Source organism: Rhinolophus hipposideros (assembly GCF_964194185.1).
Source record: "Rhinolophus hipposideros genome assembly, chromosome: 18".
Lineage (NCBI taxonomy): Eukaryota > Metazoa > Chordata > Mammalia > Chiroptera > Rhinolophidae > Rhinolophus > Rhinolophus hipposideros.
This window is the reverse complement of record NC_138064.1, coordinates 18,388,822-18,413,881: the sequence shown is the minus strand read 5'-3', so window position 1 is coordinate 18,413,881 and position 25,060 is coordinate 18,388,822. Positions and strand designations below refer to the sequence as shown.

At 37.6% G+C, this 25,060-nt stretch overlaps 1 protein-coding gene across 1 annotated transcript in view; it reads left to right on the top strand.

Annotated features, from left to right (window-relative positions):
- DNAH11 (dynein axonemal heavy chain 11) overlaps positions 1–25,060 on the top strand; it is a 287,853-nt gene that overhangs the window by 54,737 nt on the left and 208,056 nt on the right. Inside the window, exons 18-27 of the mRNA XM_081079668.1 lie at positions 2,576–2,692; positions 2,821–2,907; positions 8,993–9,151; positions 10,081–10,164; positions 11,619–11,777; positions 14,476–14,598; positions 15,384–15,506; positions 17,755–17,979; positions 19,086–19,177; positions 20,347–20,473. Of these exons, the coding sequence (XP_080935794.1) occupies positions 2,576–2,692; positions 2,821–2,907; positions 8,993–9,151; positions 10,081–10,164; positions 11,619–11,777; positions 14,476–14,598; positions 15,384–15,506; positions 17,755–17,979; positions 19,086–19,177; positions 20,347–20,473 (1,296 nt within the window). The remainder of the gene's footprint in view (positions 1–2,575; positions 2,693–2,820; positions 2,908–8,992; positions 9,152–10,080; positions 10,165–11,618; positions 11,778–14,475; positions 14,599–15,383; positions 15,507–17,754; positions 17,980–19,085; positions 19,178–20,346; positions 20,474–25,060) is intronic.

Sequence of the window (25,060 nt, the reverse complement as noted above, 5' to 3'; positions counted from 1 at the left end):
TACAAGTCTTTTTGGAATCACATGGGAGTGGAATTGCTAGGTCATAGGATAATTCTAAGTTTAACCTTTTGAGGAACCACCAAACTGGTTTTCACGTTAGCTGCCCCATTTTATCTCCTGCATTTTGTTTTGTGAGGATTAAATGCAACAGTGTATTTATAAGTGCTCTCTTGACTTATAAAGACTATAAATAATTATGATATATGAATTATCATAATTCACATATGTTCACATATCATTATTCACATAATTCACATTATCATAATTCATAATGTGTGCAGAACTGTAAACTGTCCTTAGAACTGAAAATCCAGTCAGATGTGGAGTGCGAGATAAGATATGGACACGTATGTAACAAGAGTGAGGGATGAAACAGTTGCAGTAGAACACACTATATTTGTTGTTAGAAAGATTTGGATATTCTTTGAGTCCAATCTTGAGCCTTATCATATAGAGAAACTAGTCATAACACAGCTAGTTGGTATGGGGGATTTTAGCCGTTGCCTCCAGAAATTGTATTACAAAAATTTGACTCACTACTTAAGGTTCTGGCAATACTGAAAATATTAAGCTTTTCAATATTTGAAAAGTGGGCCACGCTTTTAGCTATGTGTGTGCTTCTATGTCAGTAATTCAGGCTGGTCAGGAGGAAATATAAGATTGATCAGCAATGCAAGTTGCATGAAGGATAACAATTGCTCCAATTTTATTTTAATTAAAGCAACATGCAGTAGTTACTGTTTCTCCTTCATAATCACTAGCAGTCATCATATTTTCTGAATACTTACCCGTGTTTGGTTCTGTCTGAAAGCCCTTAAATATGGCTGTGTCCTCACACTCTATGTACAATATACTATGATGCTAGATTCAACTCCCAGTTTACAGATTTTATTGAGTCCCAACCCTGCTGAGAATCTTTCATTGACTGACCCTGTGCTCCAAGTACTGTCCAGTTTCCATAAGAGCCCACACTCTTGCCCCATCCTGCAGGCTCTCAGGGGATCCCCCCAATCTCTGCTTGTTGAAACCCAGTCCTTCCTTTGAGCCTCAGATTCCGTGTTACCCGTTGAATGGATCACATCAGTTATGGAGACTTTGGAGAGCGCCCGATCTTTTTCGGTTTTCAATGAAAATCTATTTTTATCAAGTGAAAGCGTATATGGAACCCCCAAATATAAAGCAGGTAACAGCAGGTGTAGTGTAGTCACAGAGAGTTAAGGGGCCTGAGCCCAAATATGTGACCTTTCTGTGGCTTCCCACCCATAGCCCCTGAAGGGACTTCATGCGATATTTAGGTTCCATGGGCTCAACTGGAAATGCAAAGGGAGACTCCGTGCAGATGAAGATGTAGAGTTTTGATGAGATAATGGGTGAAAGAACAAGATGAAGGACAAATAGGTTTAGGCCCAAGTCCCTTGGTTCTTGGCCTGGTTCAGTGTTCCTATCATGATACCATGTTGCCTCCCAAGCATTTTAATTCCATGACATACAGACCTCCTGACAGAAGTTAACACATTCTGTCCTGTAGAATAGTTATTCTGTGGGTCTTTCATTCACTCTGAGGGGTTATATAAAACAATTTAAGCCAAAGAATGTTTTATCTTTGTAACACTGTGCTGCACCGCACAGATACAATTTATATTTAGCACAGTTCACGCTTCAAAATTGGCAGTTACTGGATCAAATATTTATCGAGGGTTACAAAATAGTCTTTAGAACCTTTGATTTTTGCTCTTGAGCAACAGGAGGAGAGGCCCTTCACTGTGGGTGGTTTTGTATGACAAAACAATTTCAGTGTCCCAGGAGATGACCCAGAGAAACGATGTTTTGTTTGTCTGGACACAAGGAATGCTTTTCAACAGCAATTATGCACAATGGCTCTCCAAAGAAAATAACTTCCTGTTGTCTTATTTGCATTGTAGTCAGGGAGAGAACAGTTGAGTTGCTACCTGAACTATTTATTGCTGCTTTTGTCTGACATCAAGTACGGATTAACCTTCCCTTCCCTTTGTCTCTCCTTAGTTCAAAAATCCTAGTCATTTAAAATTAACCTAACCTAAGTGCTCAAACTCTCCATCAAGACAGAGCACACACAGAGCTTCCGGCGCTACAGGAAAGTGGAGGATGAGATTGAGTCACATTTTAATCTCTGCCCTGCTGCGTTCAAAGCATCTTTTTTCACCTGCTAAACATGGCTCCGTTTCTAGTTGTTAGAGGTCAGCGAAGTCCTTTCCAGAGCACTTTAATTTTATTCCCTCAACAGCAAAACAGTTTGGAAATTTGTGTTTATTTTGAAAAGATTTTCATTTATTCTGAGATAAAATGTACACCAGAGGACAACTCTGGTTTGTGCTTGGAAGATACAAATCCAAGGGTGCCCGTGGGTCAGTCTGGATGTCAGCCTGGCTCTAAGCCTTTTAGTCACTTTAATGTTCTTTGACGTCAACTCCTTCTCTTCTTGAAGAATGGGAAGATGCCATGGGTTAGTATAAAGAGATTGGAATTATTTAATGCTATAGAGTTGGTTTGTTTTAGTCATTGAAGTAATTTCCCATTTGTACCTGTGTTTTTGTAGGAATTACCTGAAAGATGGGAAACTACCAAAAAGATTGCAGCAACTGTCAGACATGAAGTTTCACCTCTCCAAAATGCAGAAGTCAATCTTATAAGGAAAAAATGTATTTTGTTTGATGTAAGCTAGCAAACCACGATTTTTTTTTGTTTTGGTTTTTGTTTGTTTGTTTTTAAGAAAAGTTTTACAAGGAAAATTGAAGCTATTTGAGATTCATTTTCTTTTTTCTTTTTTCTCACCCTGATCAGGAGAAGCAGGCTGAGTTCAGAGAGAGATTCAGATTCTCTGCTCCTTTCAGTTTTAATGCAGAAAATCCATACACAGTGCTTGATAAGGTAATGCTGATCTCAGTTATCTTGTGTGTGTTACAATAGCTATATTAGAAAGTGAAATTTAGACACTGAAATACTGCTTTATTCTGCCTTACTTATGCAATTAGTTATAGGAGTTGAGATTTAACTATGTAAAATGCAGTTATAAACAATTTTCCCCAAATAAATTATATTACTTTAAATCATGTCTCCCAAAATCCTATCATTATCAATTATCCTAGTGAAAGTAACAACTACTACTTTTTCAGCACTTACTACATATATGTCAAGAGTTTTGCTAAGCATGTTATTTACATCATGTTTTACAGTTCTTGTAATATTGCTATGATGTAACTAATATTATGATTAGTGGACATTTGGTCCTGTCTATAATGTCCATAGACATTTGGTTCATGCCAAAGGGTCCTTGAAATTTGGTCCTATACAAAACGTGCATAGTTAATATAAACTTCACTCTTTTGCAAGATTTGAACCCCAATCCACCTATGTGACTCCATGTGCCATTACCAGGTAGGCTACAGACACGAGAAGGGTTATTACTGGCAATATGGACACAACACAATTATTAAGTCTATCAATAAAACACGACAGTGTTTTTAATATATAAATCCTGTAAAGGAAAAGTATAAATAAACATTATGAGCTCTCTGAACCCAGAGACATTTTCTAAGTGTGGATGTTTTTGACAGGACCAAATATCAAGGACCTTTTGGACAGAACCAAATGTCCTTCAAGGTCTATTATTCTCCTATTTTCAGGTAAAGAAACAATCATGTGTAATTAAGAAACTTGCTAGAAATTACACAGTTATTAAGTGACAGAACTAGTTTTAGAATTCTAGGTGTCTAATTTTTTTTTTTTTAAATATCAGGTATTTTGATCCTTGTACTGTTTGTCAGTGATACTTTGCCAGTAACTTTTAATCATAGTTAAGGAAAGCCCATAACTTATTCTTAACTCTGGATACAAATGTTATTGTGTCATTCAATCCTAGTTTATGACGAACTACTTTATTATGGCTGATTCTAAGAATGAATGTAATGGGCAAATAATTCAAAATGGCAATTCATGTGAGGCTTGAAAAATGTTTTACATTTTTATGTAAAATACCTTTTGTTTCTCTAGGAATTTTTGACCTAATAGCCAAAATGAGAAAATGACTTTGTGAAGTTTAGATTCAGGAGCTAGGAATCTTTCTGATTTCTTCATCTAGGCTGCCATTCTGATTTTATTTCATGTTGGTGATAGTCTTGTTAGACTGGTGAAAAGCTTGTAGCTGACACAGCTTTTACCTCTCTTGACAAATTTTGGGTTGAATTTAGTTTTAACTGCTTTAAACACATTCAGAAAACACCATTCTGTAGCATAAGGTTTTCTCTTTCACTTGGCTGAAGAAAAGTGGTTAATGTATTCACTGAAAAAGATTAGGTTAGAATATGCTAATAAGTTGCTTTTTTTTTTTAAGTCTATGTCTAAATTTCAGGTGGTCTGAACAGACTGTGAATAGGAAGACATTTTTACTTGACTAACCCATGTGCTATATGTAAACATTTACTACAGTTATCGTTTAGTGAATCCTACCATTTGCATGCTATCCTGTAACAGCATATAGTTGCATATCTAAAAGTCAGAGATATTTATCATCGTACCTACAGAATGTGTTAAGGAATATTTTGAATATAGTTGGGCTGGGTTACCTACATCTTGAAGTAACTTTCTTGTGTGTTTGCTCAGCATGTATATCTAACGATTATTTAACTGGATTCAACTAAAGGCATGTATATGCTTTGTTCTGGGCTGGTTTGATAGACCCTAATACACAAAGCTCCTCACCCTGCAAGAGGGAAGCCACTGATCCTCCAGGTACAAGGGGAGTGGTATGGTGAATCTCTCCTGTTATAACTGATCCCTTGGTAAAGTAATATTAAATGTATAGTTTCTTCAAAGCGAAAGATACAGTATGCACTTGAATGAAGATAACTGGGTATGTATTTCTAGGAATAATTTAATTAGTATAAGTAATAAGGAAATGATTAAAAATGAAAGGGCTGTGGGCTTTGGGGAGTATGACAGACGAGACATTTTGAAAATCCCTCTTCTGTAAAACAGATGTTGAAACATGTTCACAAATGTGCAATTTTAAATCTGTTGCTGAGTTCTCAAGAAGACAAGAGAAATCTCTAAAGGGCAGGGGAAAAAATAAGAGTGCTGAAACCAGGATGGAAAGCTCTTAAAAGGTTATACACCCTGAGTGAAAGGGTGGCTTGGGAAAAATCTGGAGCCTGCGAAGGGAGTCTCTGAGATTACCTGTCAGTCCTTGCTAAGGCTTACAATAGGGCACATGTGTGCACATGAGCGACACACACACACACACACACACACACACACACACACAGAAAAGAAAAAAATGGGGAAAGGATCCTCTGGAAATTTGTAAACATTGACCTGTTCTCATATAGGTTATGGTTCACTTTTATACTACCCCTATGATTAAGGAATTTCCAGGCTAGGAAATGAAAATGGTTACAAGTAGCTCTTCTAAGCACCTAGTAGAAGCAAACCCAAATCTTCTCTGGGAAAAAAAAAAAGTACTCTTATTCTAGTCTCCTCAGGGGTCCAACAAATTATGTTAGTCAAATTTGAGTTTATAATAAAATAGTCAATAAACACACTATCATGCATAAGAGCCAGCAGAAACAGCAAACCACAGATATAGACTCATATAAAACATCAGATATTAGAAGACATTTATTAAGGTAACAAAAGATAATATTGAAAAAAAGCAAGTTCTCAGTTTTGAGACTGTCAGCAATGATCAGCTAAATTTAGAAATGGGGCAGGAACTTGTGAAAATGAAAAACATAATTATTAAAAAAAACTCAGCAGATGGGTTAGAGAGCTAGTTAAAGCTGAAAAGAGAATTGGTGAAATGCAAATGACATTGGAAGAAATCACTTAGAAGGCAGCACATAAGTGTAGGGAGATGGAAAATATAAAAGCGATTAAGAGACCCAGAGTAAGGAGTTAGAATAATGTCTACCTCTTCTACTCAGACTTCCTGGAAGAGAGAATAAACAGAATATTAGACAGACAATAGTCAGAGATATAATAGCTGAGATTTTTCTAGGACTGGTGTAGGCATGAATGAATAGATTCAGGAAATTCACTGAATCCCAACCAGGATAAATGCAAAGTCAACATCTCGACACATCTCGGTGAACTACAGTATGCCAAAGGCAAAGAAAAGATCTCTAAAGCAATGGATAGAAAAGACAGACCACTTGTTAGAAAAGACAATTTAGCTGCAAGCTATTTCTCATCAGCAACACTGGAAGCCAGAGATAATGGATAATAGTTTCCAAATTGTATAAAATTATATTTGAATAACAAGAGTGAAATAAGCATATTTCATATAAACAAAAGCAATGTATTAACTACCACTCACAAATCATCACTGAAAAAACTTCTAGTGTGTGTATTTCAAGATGAGAACTAGCAAAGCCAAATCTGATTCTGAGAGAAGACTAATTATATTGACAAATATTTGATGAAATGAACAAGGGAAAAAAGAAAAGAGAAAAATTCACAGTCTTAGGAATAAATAGCGAATGGTAGGGCAGAAAGAGTCAGATCTATTCAAAAGATCTGAGAGTGGGGGCCTGGCCTGGTGGCTCAGGCAGATAGAGTTCCATGCTCCTAACTCCGAAGGCTGCAAGTTCAATTCCCACATTAAAAAAAATCTTTCAACAGAACAAATAAAAGGTCCTAATGGCCTTACAGGTGAATTCCAAGAAACTTTCAAAAAACATGTTCTTCGTATGATTCCAGAGACTAGAAGAAAAATAAACACTCAAAATTTACTCTGAAGCATGTTAATTTTCATAAAGGGACAGTATGAGGAAGGAAAAATTATACACCAGCCTTTTTTATGTACTTAGATACAAGCATACGCAACAAACGTAAGAAAATTATACCCACTTATAAACAAGTTGGGTTCATTCAAGGAAAATAGGTTTGATTCAACATTAGGGGATTCATATAATTCATCATATTAACAGATGAAAAAGAAAATATCATATAATCATCTCAGGAAATTCCAAAGACTCTCTAGCAATCATTCAAGTATTCATTCTTGCTGGAAACTCTTGGAAGATTTTTCAAGTTATTAAAGCACAACAAAAACTCAGCATAAAATGTTTATACCAGGGGAAGTGAACATTCCTAGTTGTAATGGTGAAGTAGAGGAAAAGCCTAAATGGCCATCAGAAATAGAATAAATTACTAGTAGTATACTCATAAAGGGTAGTACTATACAATAGTGGAAATGAGTGAACTTCACGTAGGTCCTCATGAATATATAGCTGTAGCTCAAAAATAAGTACTAATTAAAATGTCTTACTATATAGTATACAACTATTAATATAAATTTCAAAAACATAAATGTTAACAGTTTAGCATTTAACAGTACATACATATGTAGTGAAAATATAAAAATCAGGGGAATATTAAATAAAAATTTGGTGACTAAATTTGTAGTAGGAAGAAGGGAAATAAAATTAAGAAGGCCATTTAAAGTTATTAGTAACATATTTCCTAAGCTGGATGGTATGTATGCTCACACCCACAGCCTTTAGTGCATGTGAAATTTTTCATAATAAAACATTTGTAAAATTAAGAGAATGACAGTTATTGTTTATAAAGGTATAGCTTGTAAAAAGGATAACTTATATAATGCAAGGATATTACAGTGCTAATATTCTTTTGTACATAGTAGAAAATTAAAAGAGAATTGAAAATTAAAACACAAAAGGAGTAAATATCCATATTTTAAAGTTAAAAATAAAGACAAAAGAACCCAAGTAGTATAATTGTTGGATATTGAGAGGAGGATGGGAGAAAATATAAAGTGGAAAAACAAAGTGCAGTCCTTTTCTTCGCAAAGTTGGTAACCTAGTGTAATGTCTAAACTTGATAAATCAAGGAGCAGTTTGTGCTCAGACGTCAGAGTTAGTGGAAGAGCAGCCAGAAGAACTGGAGAGTGAACCTGGGTTTCCAGCTTTTCCTGTGTTACAAACCCTTCTGCACTTGAACTTTTACCACGTGAATACACCAGCATGTTAATAAAAACTAAAGTTTAGGAGTTGGTTTATTAAGAAAGAGAAAAAGGAGTCACCGTATATTTGCTGTGAAACATCAACTGTTCTACGTAGAGGGGATGGTTGGTCTGCCTTGGTGAAGAAAATGACACAGTGCAATTTCTCACACTGTGCTGAGTGGTTTTAGCTGCAGTGTTTCATTTCACAAATTCTCTTCAGTTCATTTTGTGCTATTGATAATCTCTAGGATATTTCTTTTAATCTAAAAGTTCTTTTTTTTAAAGAAGTGATTTGTTCTTTTTTTTTCCATTCGTAAAACTTGCAGTAAAATGAATTGCTTGATATCCATTACTTCATGTATATTAAGCACAGCAGTAAAACAAAAAAAAACCCATGTATTTAACTTTTATTCAGTTTTTTTGGCTTTTGTAATTTTTTTTTTTGATACTTGCCTAACACGCATGTTCTGTAAAGATAGTTAACAGGGAAACAGCTTAAGATGATGGCTAGCTTTGTTTAATGTCTTATGAAATTTTCATGAACAATCTAGGCATAATTGTTAAGAACTACATGTATTAAGTTCATGTAAGTGGAATAGAAGTGATTTCTTCATTAAGTGGAAGCTTCTAAAATCTCATCTTTTAGTGCCCAGCAAAGTCCCCAGCTGTACAGTGAAAAGCAAGAGGAAAAATTGTGTCCACAACAACCTGATGCCACAGCAAATTTTGCTGAAATATGGATAGGGAGAGTATCGATAATATTAATGTATTTATTAATAGTCTACTCTGACTTTTTAAGTAGCTGTGAGTTTGTTCATCTAAAGCCTTCTACATTTTGCCAGTAATTATACTGCAGATTGTTGTTTTTTTCCTTTTTAAAATCAAAGTTGTCAATGTTGACATAACCCGAGTTGTAAAACTGTGGTTTCTCTGTCTCTGGCAGTTTGTTGGATGTTAAGGGTGTTTACGTGCATGTGTGTGTTTTCTCCTTAGGCAAATCAAGAGCTTGAGGCATTAGAGGAAGAAATGTTGCACATGCAAGAATCTACTCATCTTTTTGAAGTGGCTCTTCCAGAGTACAAACAAATGAAGCAATGTCGCAAAGAAATAAAATTGCTCAAGGGACTCTGGGATGTTATTATTTATGTTAGAGTAAGTCACTGCTTTTCTTAAAGAATACTTTTTCCTTTTAGCAGTTCTTTTGTATAAATAAACACTTTTTAGCATTTGTATTGTTCTGTTTGGGTTTTATTTCTTGAAATATGTGGACATTAGATTTTCCCTCCAGAATGAGAGTTCCTATATCCCTGTTAGTATAAGATTCTTCTCTGAAGAATTGTTTGTTTTTGTTTTCAGTTCTGAATGAACTTGTGTATGATGAGTTAACCGCTTCAAATCCTTTTGGAGGGCTATGTAGGCTATAAATAAAACTTAATCCATAAATATATATTACACATGTGGTGACCTGTTCGTGCAGATTCCTGTGTACTTCCATGCTTGTACTTATGTATTTGTGCACCTACCTATAGACAGACCTGACTAAACATAAAGTTAATCTGTATATGGTCAATTAAGTTACAAACCTAAGTGTAACTATAAGTTCTAGGGAGCTAGACATTTTGCAACATGCATTATAGATAATTTTCTTTGAAGTTAGTTGAGATCCATATAGAAATACATGAAGAAAACAGAACAAGGTCAAAAAGTTGAGTGTTTTGTTTATAATGGATGAAGATTGTCTTATGAAATCTTATGTTATATGTAGAATAATAAAAATGTGGTTTGTTTAATGGTCATATACTTATCCAATTCATTCAAAGTACTCAGGATGGTGTGTGTATGGCATTGGTCATTGCTACTAGACACTAATATATCATAATGTTTTAGCCTTAAGTTTCACATGTTCTGACAATGTTTTTGTTTTGGTGATAGGGAAGTTTTAACAAGTGCAGTTAATATTTAAGTAATTGACTTTCCACTGGATAATAGAACCACTGTGTATCATCAGTTTATATATTTTGCTGTGGAGACTTGCTTTCACCAAATGTTGTTGACACTTTTATCTGCTTGTGCGTTTTCAGAGAAGCATTGATAATTGGACTAAAACCCAGTGGAGACAGATTAATGTAGAACAGATGGATGTAGAACTCAGAAGGTTTGCCAAGGCAAGTTCCATAACTGTCTATTACAACAATTTATCTTTCTCAGCACCACCTCCTTCCATCTTCTCTAACCTAGTGGTATCTGGTGTGTTGGGCTGCATGTCCTGGTTTACTTCACACAGGGTGATATGAGAGTATTTTTTTCTTTCTCACTCTTAGCCAGTTGAGCTTTTAATCAAACCTGCTTTTCTGTGAATGAGTGGATAAAAGCATATTAGGGCTAGTGAATTTATGAGTAGTCATGAGCTTCCTAAAGCTGTCTGGGATGGAGGGTATTAGGATTAAAAGTACCAGGGCTGAGAGGTAAGGCTTCTGAAAGCTTTTGAATTCTTTCCTTAACAACTGTAAGCATTTTGTACCTTAAAAGATACGTTTTGGTTCTAGTATTTGGGGCAACTCATTGGAGTATGCACCTTGTGGATTTATATGAAATACCATGATCTTTGTTCATATTACTGATTATTCCAGTATCCCAGGAACTCAATATATACGAACTGAGCTTATCTGAATTTTGGGCTTTTGTATCTCGTCCCTGTTGCGATACCTCTGAAGAGAGTAGAACCTCTTTAGATAAAGCCAAAATGCAGAGCAGGGAAAGGCAGTTTACAAGCGGTAGAGCCTTTTGCTTTCTTCTCATCTACGGACTCTTCCCAGGTTGTTCTCCCATAGTATCCTTGTCCCACAGACCCTAACTAAAATGTCCCATCATGCTTTTGAATGTCATGGGTCCCTATATCATTATCGTGCTCACTCCCTACTTATCTCCTCTACCATTTGATCATCTCATTTCTGAGTGACAGTTTAACTCCCACTCTCAGCTGAAGCTCTTTGATTATTATTTTTTTAAACAAGTGGCATTGTCCTTCTCTTTGGGCTGAGATTATTGTTTTATTCTGGGTTTTCTCACTCACAATTATTCATGTTGCATGGGCCGAGAAGACAGCTTAGTTAAAGACCCTATTGGACATACCTTGAAATCATGAACTCTTTAAGACCCGAGGAACAAATCCTCAAAGGTAACCAGCGTTTCAAGGCTACCATTTAAACAAGTCAGGTCTTCAGAGGAAGATCCTAGTAATCCAGATAACAATCTCAGTTTTCTGCTTATTTATGTTTCTAGAGGAAACACTCTTCATTGAACATGTCCTATAAACTCTGTTACTTCCCTACATTCAGTGTCCCATGGATTTCTTCATGGGACATTGAGTTAGAACCTGTGAATAAGAAACCAGTGTGTCCAAATGGGTTGTACATAGTAGACTCATATATGAGGGAATGGATTCTTTTTAGTTCTTAACCTAAGGGTTTCAGTGTTTTTACTCTCTTTCCTAATCCAGGGAAGTGTATATTTATTCTTTCAAAGGAGGCAAATTATGAAATGTGTCATTATATATGGGGACCTGTTTTGTGTGTGTGTGTGTGTGTGTGTGTGTGTGTATGTGTATTTTTTACTCTAGGAAATCTGGTCACTAGACAAGGAAGTGCGTGCCTGGGATGCTTATACAGGCCTGGAAGGTACTGTAAAGGACATGACGACCTCCCTGAGAGCTGTCACGGAGTTACAGAGCCCTGCCCTCAGAGACAGACATTGGCACCAGCTGATGAAGACCACTGGGGTCAGTTTGCTGAGTCTCATTAATTGAATATTTTTGTGACTGTGAAGTGTTACTCTTTGGTTTACATTATTCATCTGGGAGGAAGTAGGATTTGTGAAAAGTTCTCTGGTCACATGGGAGAGGTGAAGCTCCTGAGACAGGACCAATAGACTGGACGTGCAAATATCCTAGCTTTAGCTCCTGGTGTGGACTAAATTTGTCCTCCAAAAATTCATGTGTTGAAGCCTCAGTCCCCAGTGTGATGGGATTTGGAAGAGGAGGCTTTGGGAAATAATTAGGTCATGAAAATGGAACCCTCATAAACGGGATGAGTGCCTTTATAAAGGGATGAGAAGACCAGAGCTATGTACTCTCTGCCATGCTGAGGGTACAAGAGGACAAAGTTATGTAAACTAAAAAGAGGGCCCTCACCAAGAACTTCACTGTGCTGGCACCTCGATCTTGGACTTCCAGCATCCAGAACAGGGAGAAATAAGCATTTGTTGTTTATACCATCCAGTCCATGGTATTCTGCTATTGCAGCCTGAACTGACTAAGACACCTCCCTTTTATCTCTTACTGGCTCTGTGACTGCAAACAAGACACGTAACCTCTCTATTTTGAATTTTGTTTTTCGTTAATAAAATGAGATGGATAGTCTCTGCTCTCATACATCAGAGGATCTTGGAAGGGTCAACTGAGATAATGTGAACCCATTTTATGGAGCATGACATGGCTGCAATGACTCTTCCTTGTTTCAGAAAGCATCAGAAAGCATAGAAATGAATTTAGGGGGAGAGGTATTTATGAAATGGTGATATCCCCCCAATTCATTTAATAATGGTATCTTTTTTGATGATCTTCTGATGGTTTTGATTGTATTACAACATACAAAATGGTTTTTCGTATATCTAGGCCTCTTGAGGTTATATTTTCTTGTCTTTCTGTTTCTATTTAAGAGCAAATATACCAACCTTATACTTTATTTTTCAGAGAAGGTGACCTTTATCAGTTTAACATATATAAAAGGCAGCATGGTATGTGTTTTCTCCTCAGCCAACTCTAGAGCTTGAGGCACTCGTTGTGAAGAAAGCCTCTCTCGATTTGAAGACAGAGTTGCAGAGTGGGGAAACTGAGGGAAGGGGCAACTTGGTGATGTGGAGATGGCCTAGGCTTCACTGTCCCAACTCTAGCACTTAGTAACTCTGATTGGCAACTTACCTTTTCTCCGTCATTCCCCCTTCTGTGAAATGCACAACTGCTGTGATGCTTCCCATGCAGAATTGGTGGACAAATTGGACATGAAATTGTATCTATGGACCTAGTATGTAAGAAATGCTCAATGAATGGTCCCTGAAGTTATTACTATCATGGTACGTTCCATAGAGTCTTTTAGGTATTGGGTAGTTAGACTTTATAATTAATTGATTGATTTATTCATTCAGAAAGTCTTTGCATCTTCCAATATGTAATAGACTGCGTCCCTCGCTCCTCTCCCCATCCTCACATTTCCTCCAGTGAGATTTCTTCTCACCACAGTCTCTCGCCTGTATTAGATCTTTCCATACGATAGAAAAAGGCACTTTCTCCGGCGGACAATTTAGAAAAAGGCATCTTCCTCAAGGCTGTCCCGAGGCATCAGAGCAGTGGTTAGAGTCAACCTGCACTTGTCACCTGGGCTGGGTGTTCGTGTTCGGTGCACAAGCCATCTGACTCATCAGGGTGATCCCATTCTATATCCCTACTCATTCTTACTCTAAAACAGACCTGGCTCGCTGGCCCCCATCAGCTGTGGAGTGAGATCAAAAGTGATGTACAGATAGGAGACCCACTCATTTGGTTTGTCCAGAATTTTCCAGGTTTCAGCACTGGAAGTCCCACATCCTGGGAACCCCCTTAGATCTGGGCAAACAGGGATGTTTAGTCCCCCTATGCAAAGATGGGGATAGTTATCAGGAGTGTTACAGGGTGGGGAGAGCCAGAGAGGACTGCAGCACCCAAGAAGCAGGGTCTGGATATTCTTAGCTGGAGCAGGAAAGAAATAACCTTCCTGCAATCATGTGGCTGGATCAGCTCTTCATTTGCAAAGGATGTGGATGACTCTGGACATTTAGAAAGAGCTGAGACCTTCTTAGCAAATACTGGGTGAGTGGGGCAAGTCCACAAGAAGAAATAAATGTGAATTATTTTCTCACATGATAAATATGATTAATGACACTGGGAGTGAAAGTATTTTCTTTTTAACCAAGGAACTAAGATTAAATTAGTGATAAAACTAGGTTAAATCATGGAAGCAACTGGGAATTATGTTCAGTGAACAGAGTACTGAAGGAAGAAAAGACAAATGAGCTAGTACCTGATTCCTGGGATTTCAACCAAATTATAATAAATGAACATCGTGAGTCTCTTTAAAAATGGGTTTTGTGGGCAAAGGAGATAAGAAATGAGCTGACAAGGGGAGGAAATGAAACAAAAGAAGTGGTGTAGTGTGAATGTGGCCTAAACCTTGGCCATAGCTTCTGGTGGGTGATGTAACTCCCAGTAACTGGGAGTTAGAAAGCAACATTTTTGATTGTCCACACTTTTCAGAACCAGAGACATGCTCAGCAGCTGACTTGAGTATATTTAGCTATGATTCATTCCTCTGGCCATTAGGTTAAAGGAACCATTACTATATGTGGAATATAAATTCTGCCCCTTTTTTTCTTCCTAATATCAGGTTGAGTTTTCAATAAGCGAAGCCACCACTTTGGCAGATTTGTTAGCCTTGCGGTTACACCAAGTGGAAGATGATGTCCGAAGCATAGTGGACAAAGCAGCCAAAGAACTGGGGACAGAAAAGGTAGTGTTCATGGTGCTGTTTCTTTTCACATTGGGCTAATTCTGGGTACTAGTACACAAGCAGATACAGGGAGAAGTCCGCAGGCCATGGTTGTGTGGGGACCTGGGTGCTAGCCTGTTCTCTGTGCTCGTTAGCACTGGGACTTGGGCAAGAAATGGATTCTTCTAAGTTACAGGGAATGTGGGAAACAAGAGGTTTGGCCCAGTGTTAATGCTAATAGCAGAAAACACTTATCATTTACTTTGTAGCAAGTACTGCTCTCAGTGCTTGGTTTATATTAATTCACTTAATTAATGAAGGTAGGGAGGTAGTGTTATTGCCCCTATTTTACAGATGAGGAAACTGAGGTAGAGAGTGGGGTAATTAACTTACCCAGGTTCACATAGGGGAACTGGGATTCATGTTCAGGCACTCAGAGCACCACCTGTCTCTTGCTACTAATTTATAAATAATATCTATCTAACCTTTAGATAACCTTTTGAGTCCCTTCTTGCTCTGGCATTCTGATTCAACAAAGATGTGAAGTCAGATCCAACAGACATTTGATATTGGTGTGATGCTTGTTCCTTTTGTATGATGCAATTCATTCTCTAAATTTCATTACCATGAGGTTTACCATTCTCTAAACCTCATTACCATTTGGAGGAAAAAATGATGGACAATGTTATTTGATATCACTTTTTCTTTTTGAAAATTGTAAATTAAAAAAAAATTCCAGATGCTAGCCTAGCTGTTGGTCCTAAATTAAACTTTTGTGAACATAACTTAACAGTGTTTATGTCTAGGTTATTACTGAAATCAGCCAGACCTGGGCGACCATGGAGTTTTCTTACGAAGTTCACTATCGGACAGGCGTTCCATTACTAAAGTCTGATGAACAACTTTTTGAAACTCTAGAGCACAACCAAGTAAGATGGCTATTTTTATTAAAGATTTTTTTCCTGTGAAATTACGATTTTAGACTTTTCCCAAATTCCAATACTCAATATTTATGTATTCATTCATTGGGCATCTACTTGTATCAAGCTCCGAGCATGGTACAATTTGGGGTCAAAAGGTATGAATACCTGTTCTCAAGGAACTTGCACTAGAGTAGAGAGACAGAGGGTTCCCAGGGGTCTAAGAAGAAAAAGGCTCTGGGATACGGAGGGTGAAAGACTCAGGGAGGGCCTGGTAAGGTGGTGATGGTTGTGCTGAACTGAGAAGGTTGGGCTGGTATTCAACAAAGAATGGTGATCAAGAAAGGGTGTTATAGGCAGTGCAGACAATGTTATTAGCATCTTGGAATGACAAAAAGTCCAAAGGTAATTTTAAGACTTCAGTTTCTTTAAAATATAATTTTTTTTTAATTGGAGTAATAAAAAACAATGCTGGAGACACAGGCCAGAGCACATAATACATATGGTCTTGAATTCTAAGGTTGAATTAGCATCTCTTTGGACATGAAAGATAGGAAAGGTAAAAGAGACAAACTATTGAGAGCTCAAAATAACAGTATTATTATTGTTAATATTATAATTATGAGACTTAAGTTACTTAGGAAAAGAATCTGGTCTAGAGAGATGACGCTCTGTTATTTTTCATGTATTTAGAGTGAGGGATATTTATGTAAAGGTGGAAAGTCAGACACAGAGCTCAGCATGGAGGTTCGGTGTAGAACCGTACACTGGAAAGTCATTGTTGATACCTTAAGAATGGATAAGCTAGATAATGAGAGGTAAAGAAGATAAGCAGTGGAGACTAGAGCTTCAGAAAAGTCAACATTTGTTGAGCAAGAGGAGGAAATATTAAAGGAGGAAGAGACAGAGAGTGGTCCAAGAAATAGTAGAAAAAGGGTTCAGCAATATCATAGAAACCACAGAGTAAGTTTTTCTCCCAAAGAAGAATTAAATGTCATGGAAATAACCTTAGTGTCCATTGACAGAGGAATGGATAAGATAATGTGTGTGTGTGTGTGTGTGTGTGTGTGTGTGTGTGTGTGTGTATAAAATGGAATATGATTCAGCCATAAAAAAGGGCATCGAGCCTTTTGTGACAACATGGATAGACCTAGAGGGTATTACGTTAAGTGAAATAAGTCAGAGAAAAATCAATACTGTATGTTCTCTCTTATATGTAGAATCTAAAAAAAGCTGAACTCAGAGAAACAGAATAGAATGGTGGTTGCCAGGGACTGGGGAGTGCGGACAAATGGGGAGCTGTTGGTCAAAGGGTACAAACTTCCAGGTATAAGATGATTAAGTTCTGGGGATCGCATGTACAGCATGGTTAGTATAGTTAATCACGCTTTATTGTGTACTTGAAAATTCCTAAGAGACTAGATTTTAATTTAAATGTTATCACCACAAAAAAAGGTAATTATGTGGGGGTTAGAAGTGTTAACTAACCTTAGTGTGGTAACCATTTCACAATAGCTACACGTATTAAATCACTGCATTGCACACCTTAAACTTGCACAGTGATGTATGTCAATAATATCTCAGAAAAGCTGAGGGTAAACAGAAGAGTGAAATGTATTCAATACTTAGAGGTGAAGGAGAATGACAAGAGGCCATGCTACTCAACGACTTGCTGAGATTTCGGTGTCAGCGAAGGGTGAGAAGTGTTTGCTGGGCTGCATGCGATTAAAGTAAGCCTTGGAGTGAAGAAAGCTGCAAAGTTCGGTAGTAAACGAAAAGGGGAGGGAAATGGAAGCTTGAGGGCTTAGCAAGCTGGAGAACAGTTTGTTTTATCTTTAATACTGGAAGAAAAAGAAAAGAAAAAGGACCCAGGGCCTTGGAATAATTAATAGACAGGGACCAGGAAGAGAGTGAGAGGATGAAGAATAATGTTAAATTATTTCAAGCTGCACGCTGGTGCACAACCCCTTTTTCTGCCTACATGGAGATATATGGTTGTCTTATAGAAGATGTATTAAATGCAGTTGCTTATATTTATCTTTTTAAAAATCTTATTAACTTTTGGAAAAAAGTTAATACGATTTTTTAAGCTCATTAATTCACTCATTTAGCAAATACTTATTGAATGCCTGTTCCACATACTGCATGATAGGTCCTAGGAATCCAGCAATAAAAAAGAATGGGTATGGCTTCTCTCTCGTGGTTCTTATAGTCTACCAATTTAGCTGTTATTTAAAATTATTTGCCTTTCTTTTAGGTTCAGTTGCAGACTCTGCTTCAAAGCAAGTATGTGGAATACTTCATTGAGCAAGTCTTAAGCTGGCAAAATAAATTAAACATAGCAGACTCAGTCATCTTTATTTGGATGGAAGTCCAGCGAACTTGGTTTCACCTGGAAAGCATCTTTGTCTGTTCAGAAGACATTCGAATTCAGCTGGTGAAAGATGCTAGAAGATTCGATGGAGTAGATGCTGAATTTAAGGTTAGTAGAAGACAGACTGTTTTCTATCCTAGCAAAGTTTTTCCAAACAATATGAAAATCTTGTAAAGAAACATGATTTGGGGGTATTGTGTTTATAAAAGTAAATATTTGCTTGCATTTTAGAAAACAGGTCTCAAACTTTTTCTGTGAAGCGTCAGCTAGTAAATATTTTAGGCTTTGCGGTTTTATGTGGTCTCTGTCACAGCTACTCAGTGCTGCCATTGTAGTGGAAAAGAAAACAGATCTGACATCAACAAGTGGGTGTGGTTATGCTTCAAAAATACTTCATTAATAGACACTGAAATTTGAATTTCATAGTTTCATGTGTCAAAATATTAGGCTTCTGTTGATTTTTTTTCTCAACCATTTAAATGTAGAAATCATTTTTAACTTTAGACCGTACAAAAACAGGCAGCAGGCCAGCTGTTTCCCATAGGCCATAGATTGCCTACCCCGGCATGAAGGCATGGTCGATAGATTCATCTTCATTAAGTAGACCACCGAGTAGGGGAAGTCAGTATCAATGCAATACTACCAGTTATTCATTTGTTTCCTAAGAGCCACAGAGAACACATGGAGATGTGTATATAATAATGATAAATGATTTGAGAAGCTTTCAGAAAAAAATAATGGCTATACTTTTTATATGGAAATAGGGATTAAATATTTTCCTCTAGCTAAAGCAGAACACCCAGAGGAATTCTATTTTGTTTAATTTTTAAAGAGGAAAGAATAGATAGATCGTTTAGTGTTCATCTCATTGTCACATTTGAATGTATTCTTTAAGATCCTGGGTTCTCTCTCTTTATTCTTTTGATTTGTTTGGTTTGAAGAGAGAAATTCTGTGTGAACCCAAAATGGTGGTGCCATCCATTGAATGTATTTGGATAAAAACTGTGTGATTTTACTTTGGTTTTGATATTTATCTAAAAGTGTAAACGCAAAAATGAACAGAGATGGTGTTAGAGGTCTCTAACCTTGCTTTCTCATTGTTTGTTCTTCACTTTTTAATTTGAATTTTTAAATGTTCTTCATTCCCAAAATGGATGAAAAACTTTAAAAAGTAATTTCTAATATCAATGGCTCCATGTTGTACTTTCACACAGGAGTTAATGTTCAAGACAGCTAAAATAAAAAATGTTTTAGAAGCCACATGCAGACCTAATCTCTGTGAAAAACTTAAAGATTTGCAGTACAGGTAAGAATAAAACTATAAAATTAATCAATTTATTATAACTTTATGAGATTTCTTCCAAGTACCTAATAGTGGGACCATATGTTTTGTGAGTTAATGTAAAGAAATTGAAATATACTTCTGTTTTCTAAAAGGACTCTTATAATAGTAAAATTAGAATATCTTGTTATCAAGAGAATCAACATGGTTGATTGGTCAAGTCTTTTATTGAATTAGCCTGCAAACATTTATTAAGCATCTACTATGTGTCAGGAACTGGGATTGCAGTCAGTTACCTTAAGTCCTTTATTTTGTATATAGTTTAATTATATTAGAAATTATCCTTGGAGAACACGTTAGTACTTTTGAAATTCTTGTCCTAAGGACCATTTTGTAATTTTCACATGTAATTCTACAACAGCTAGTGGTCATAATATTCTGGCTTTTGATTAAAAATGAGCAGATCAACTACTAAAAAGAAGAGGTTTGTACAGAATTGTGATCACTTTTTACTGCAAGGTAGATAAAAATATATATTGCACAAGCAAAATTATTTCATAATCTGGAATCCTTTTTCAAAGATAAAGTTGACCATAATTTTAAAAGGGTGGATTTCTGCAGAAGTGAATTCTTTCTGTTTAATCAGTGATCTGGGAGGTTTGACGGCTTGGGCTCTGGGTCATCTCTGCCCTGCTGAGAACAATAAAGTGGAAACGATGATCTGATGACTCCTCTGAACACCAGAGAAAGTTGAACCACTTGTGTTTTGTATACATTCGGTGGAAAAAGGAAGACTTTAAACCAATTACACCTTAACTAAAGCATTTTGTGCTCAGGTTGAGTGATACCAAATGTAGTCTTCCTGCTGATTAGGAGTGTCATTCAGAAAATAATGAATGACATCCACCGAAGTCTGATCTAAATTTAACTTCAACTGATGGGGTGTGTGTGTGTGTGTGTGTGTGTGTGTATGTGTGTGTGTGTGTGTGTGTCTTCCTCCTTGGCATGACTTACAAAGTAGTCATATTAGTCACAAACAAGAACATGGGGTCAAAGAGAAGGAGGTAGGCTACCTGCTAAACAGTGAGCTCATTATAGTGAAGGGACAGATAAGAGAAGCTGGGTTTTGTTTTGTTGACTTTTTCCTAACTGAATGGGCAAGATAAGCTTAAAAAGACTTTTCATTCACACAGGCTTTCTCTTTGTGAAAAAGCTCTCGCAGAATACCTGGAAACGAAGCGTGTGGCTTTTCCACGCTTCTATTTCATCTCTTCCGCAGACTTACTTGACATTCTCTCCAAGGGAGGTCAGCCTAAACAGGTAATATTTTTTTTTGAAAGTTTCATATTATACTGTGTTACCTAAGAAATGTCACGGTTTCTCAATCATTGTCAAATGCCACCTACCGTGTTACACGTGCCAGGAGCTAGATTACCTGCAATAAAAAATCTTAATACAGCTACCAAGGGATGGCAGAGGCAGTGCTAAAGGAGCTAGGAGATGTAACTGCGTGGTCCTCGGTAAAGGGAAAGGATATCAAATGTACAAGTCTGAGGGCCCTGCAAGAAGTTAATGAAAGAAACACTGGCTCCAAATCCCCCTGAATTCTGGGACAAGGGCTGGAGAGTCTGCTGCCTGGTTAGCAGCTTTTCTAGGGGCAAACAGGTCATTTGGAACAAGATCATGGTATCTACTTACTACTCCCTTGTCTCCAACGTACAATTACTAAGTTGGACTAGTCTTTAGTGCTATCAGAGGTGGGCTGGAATAACTTCAGTGTCATCCTCTACCTAACCCTCTAATTGTCCCCTACCTATACGAAAATAACATACCATCCATGACAATATTTCAAGCAAATAAAAGCAGCTGTTATCTTTTGTAATCTGAGGACTCAGGTCAAAGATCAACTTTGTACAAATCCCAAAGCACTTCTTCCTTGAAACATTGAGAGGATGTTGCCTTTCACTTCGAGCTATTCAATCGTTCACATCCATTTAGATCTTGCAGTTTTGACAGTTGATATAGTCTGTTACTCCTAGAGTTGACTATATATCACAGATGATTTTGAAGCCTAAGGTTGTGCTTTGTCATTGTGGATTTGTCTCCATGCTCTTTTTCTAGTTATTTTTTATGCCATTTTCTTTGGAATAGGTGTCTCTTCACATTACAGTTTCCTGAATTCTGCTGTTCTTTGGACACAGTATTTATCTTGGTTATTTCTCTCTCATTCATATTGACTCTCTGAGTCTAAATTCGGCTTGGATGACTATTCTTGATAATACAGGTGAAGTCTTGCTGTTAATAACAGAGTTGTTAGTCAACTTGGGCAACATTTTCAGGGTTACCACTCCGGTACTATTTAGTATTTCCATGCTAACTCCCAGATGGCTTTGTAAATAAAATCCCTCTGATGAGATTGACTAGGAAACCAGTATATCTACCCCTCATTTATGTAACACACAACTGGATGTTTTGGGTGGGTGTTTTACTAGTTGGAAGCATAGCAGTCATAACCACACTTGTGCTTCAGTTATCTCCTGGGAACACCCTCATGACCAGCAGCTGGACCCTAGGGTGATTATCTGAGCTAGAGGGTGTCACATTCTATTCTAGGTACATGTTCTTAAAGGCTTTCAAGGCTGAAATACTTACAATTCTGAACTTTCAGTATTCGTGAAAAGAGGGATGCCTAAATCTGTAACTAAAACAACATTCTTTTTCTTTTAATTATATTCTTTAAACACATTAAACACTTGTGTGACTGGTATATTGCACAGTATTAATAACAGAGATTACAGACATCAAACAGCTTTATTTTTCTACAATTATTAATCCTAAACATACCCTGCTGAATTCTTTACACTGAGTAGCAGACCCTTTTGTAACATTGTGGGTAGCTATTGCATCACCCTGGTCCCTTTTCCTTATTAAAAAAACAAATAAGCCCTTTTCAAAAAACAAATTAAAAAAACTAATAAAAAAATAAGTAAGCCAAAAACAACTCAACAAGTTCTAGTTTAAAGTCCCAATCGCCTCTTTGTTAAGGCCAAGCTTTCACATAATAAACTTGGAGTTGGGAGGGAGAGATTGATCCTTTTATTCTGCTTCCCTATGCATTTATCCTGGAGAGGGGCTAAGGGTGTGATCTGTCATTGCCCTTTCTTAATGCTTGCTCCTGTCCTCTGGCCAGCAGTGACTTATTCCTGTTTGTCGGTTCTCAGTGGTGAGCACCCACATGGTGGCTCTCTCGTGGAACATGAGACACTCCTCAGGGGACAGGGGGGACCTTCCTGAGAATATATATCTCACAATTACACAGCCAACTCTATCTCAGCTCGTGCAGTTCTTGCCCTTGGCAGTGTAATCGGCCATCTGGAGACACCTTTTTCCTCCTTGTCTGTCTAAGCAGAGGTCCAAATAAGGGACATGTTACAGGGCCACTTTCTGCAGGCACCTGTAGTTTCCAAGAGCAATTCTCCAACTCCTCTCACTTGATGACTTAAGAGTAGAAGTCAGAGGAAACAGCCCTTCTCTTCCCCTTAAGGAGTGTGAAGAGCCATAGCTTCCCCCTCTGGGCTGATAGCTCATAGACATGAGCATGGCTGCCTCTCCTCCCCTCCTCCCTCCAGTACTTTCCACAGAAGGGGTGCATGGAGGTGGATGATGCTAAGCGGTTGAGATGTGTCTTACTGAGCACTGGAGAGACTCACCTGGCCTAACCCTTGTTAGCTGTCTTCAGCACATGCGCAAACCCAATGTCTCTTTGTCCTTCTTTGAAGGACAGCTGATGCTGGAAGAACAGGTCATTCAGCATGTACTTGTCGCTCGTTCTCTTTACCTTCTCTCAGCTAATCAAACAGAATGCTTCATGCCTTAGCCAGACAACACATGGGCTCTCAGGCCTATGCAGCCCTGATGCCAACATTTATTTTTTTTTAATTATGTTTTCCCAAGTTATAGGATGAGTTTCTTTCTTTCTTTTTTTAAAAATAAACTTTAAAGGTATATTGTTTAAATCATTCTTTTTATTTTCACAGCATCGCTTCAATATTTTAGAGTGTCCTCTTCTCTAATATCAGTGAGAATCATCATGGTGGGCTTCTCACCTCCCTCATTCTTAGCGTTTTAATCCTAAAATCCCAATTCCCGAAGTGCAGGTGTATTGCTGAGTACTACTACCACTCCTTAATGAATGAGTAGGAAGTATAAGACATTAAAAAGATTTTTCAATTATAATGAAGCTGAATATTAAATTTACAGCACTGAGATCTCCCAAATCTCACAGCCATGCTGATGGATACCAGCAGCTGCGCTGTCTACACCGCACTAACAAGAGCACATGGGTATTTTTGCTTACAGGCTAAAGGGACCTAGCTATGTGGCCACCATGGAAATGTGGTTCACAGTTCTACTGACCCACTGGCTTTGAAATGATTTGATTTGAGGTATCTTTGAAAATTGGAGGTTTATATCATTTTGAATTGTGCTCAAAATATGATTTCACTGAGATCTTTTTATGGCATTAATTGAACTTTCAATAATTCAAATTTACGTAAAATGCTATCACACTGTTACTAAAGGTCCATGATGAGAAAAAGTGCTTAGTTGCCTCTGTGGTGCAAAGTGCCACTCAGGAGTGACCCGTTGAGGCAGGTGATTGAAAAGGAACCAAGGACAGTTCGGATCATTTCAGGCTACAGTCAGCTTCTGTCCCCGAAGTGGTTCTGCACAGTCAAGGTGCATTGTGAATTCTTGGTCACTTACTGTGGAATAGTTAATGCTTTTGGCAGTTATACCAAACAGCCTGGCCTATCTACCCTCTTTTACTTCCTTCTCAGTATCAGAATCAGTTTCAGATGACCAGGCACAGCTTTTTTGTCTCTGCCTTTGGTGCTAACATTCCTGAATGTGTTCCCAGTAGTGTGACCGAGATAACATGGCAACTGCAGCTTGTGGAATAACAATGCATGCAGCTTCCCCAGAAAAGATACCCTTTGTGGGCAGATAACCCATGTTGACATCTTATGGCTGTCTTGAATTCTTCAGACCACCCTCCTCCACCTGCCATGTTCAGTTTAAGAGTGTTGGCCAAAGGGAGAGTTTCTGCAGTTCATTGTGGATTTTGATCAGTCTGAACTCATCAGCCGGGGAGGTCTGATGTCACCACCCCCGCCCGTTTTGTAAGCAGACATTCCCAAGTGAATAAACTGGGGAAAAAAAGAAAGGAAAAAACGAAAACAAAAGAAACTTGAAATGTAATGCCAGAGAGATGCAATCAGTGTGTCTAGAATGTCTTTGGTGATTATTAGCTGTTGATAAACTTGTTTCGGGTCAAGGTTTAAAGATTTTTCTCCTCCCAAAATTCACCTTGACCTCGCAATGATGTGGATTATCTAAAAATTACTGTGGATATGGGCACTGCTTAATTTGAGTGATCAGAAAATCTCTGGTAGGTGCTTATGGAAATACAAACTTGAGGTGTACTTGCAGGAGTAATTGGCGTGGTGCAGTAGTTACGTACAGCTGGTTTGAAATCACACATGATTCAATATTAACGTTCTTTGATTTTCTCCCCTTTTAGAAAAGCATCCTTTTGTTATTTTTCAAGTGAACTACTGTACTGGTTACAGGCAGATGGAACAACGTCAATTGACCCCTTTGTGCCCTTGCAGATCGTTACACAGAGCCTCAAAATAGCAGACCACTTTGTAGTCAAGGTGTTTTTAGCCACTGATTCCTAACCACTTGAACAATCTTTTTGTCCTAGAAGAGTTTTCACATTTTCTGTTCCCTTTTCTACTATATGACGATGAATGAAAGCTTCTCCATCAGGAAGCAACATTAGAAAAACACAAACGTGCAAAGTAATCAGCTGCATTTCTGTTGTCTAATGGAGTAGCCATGACC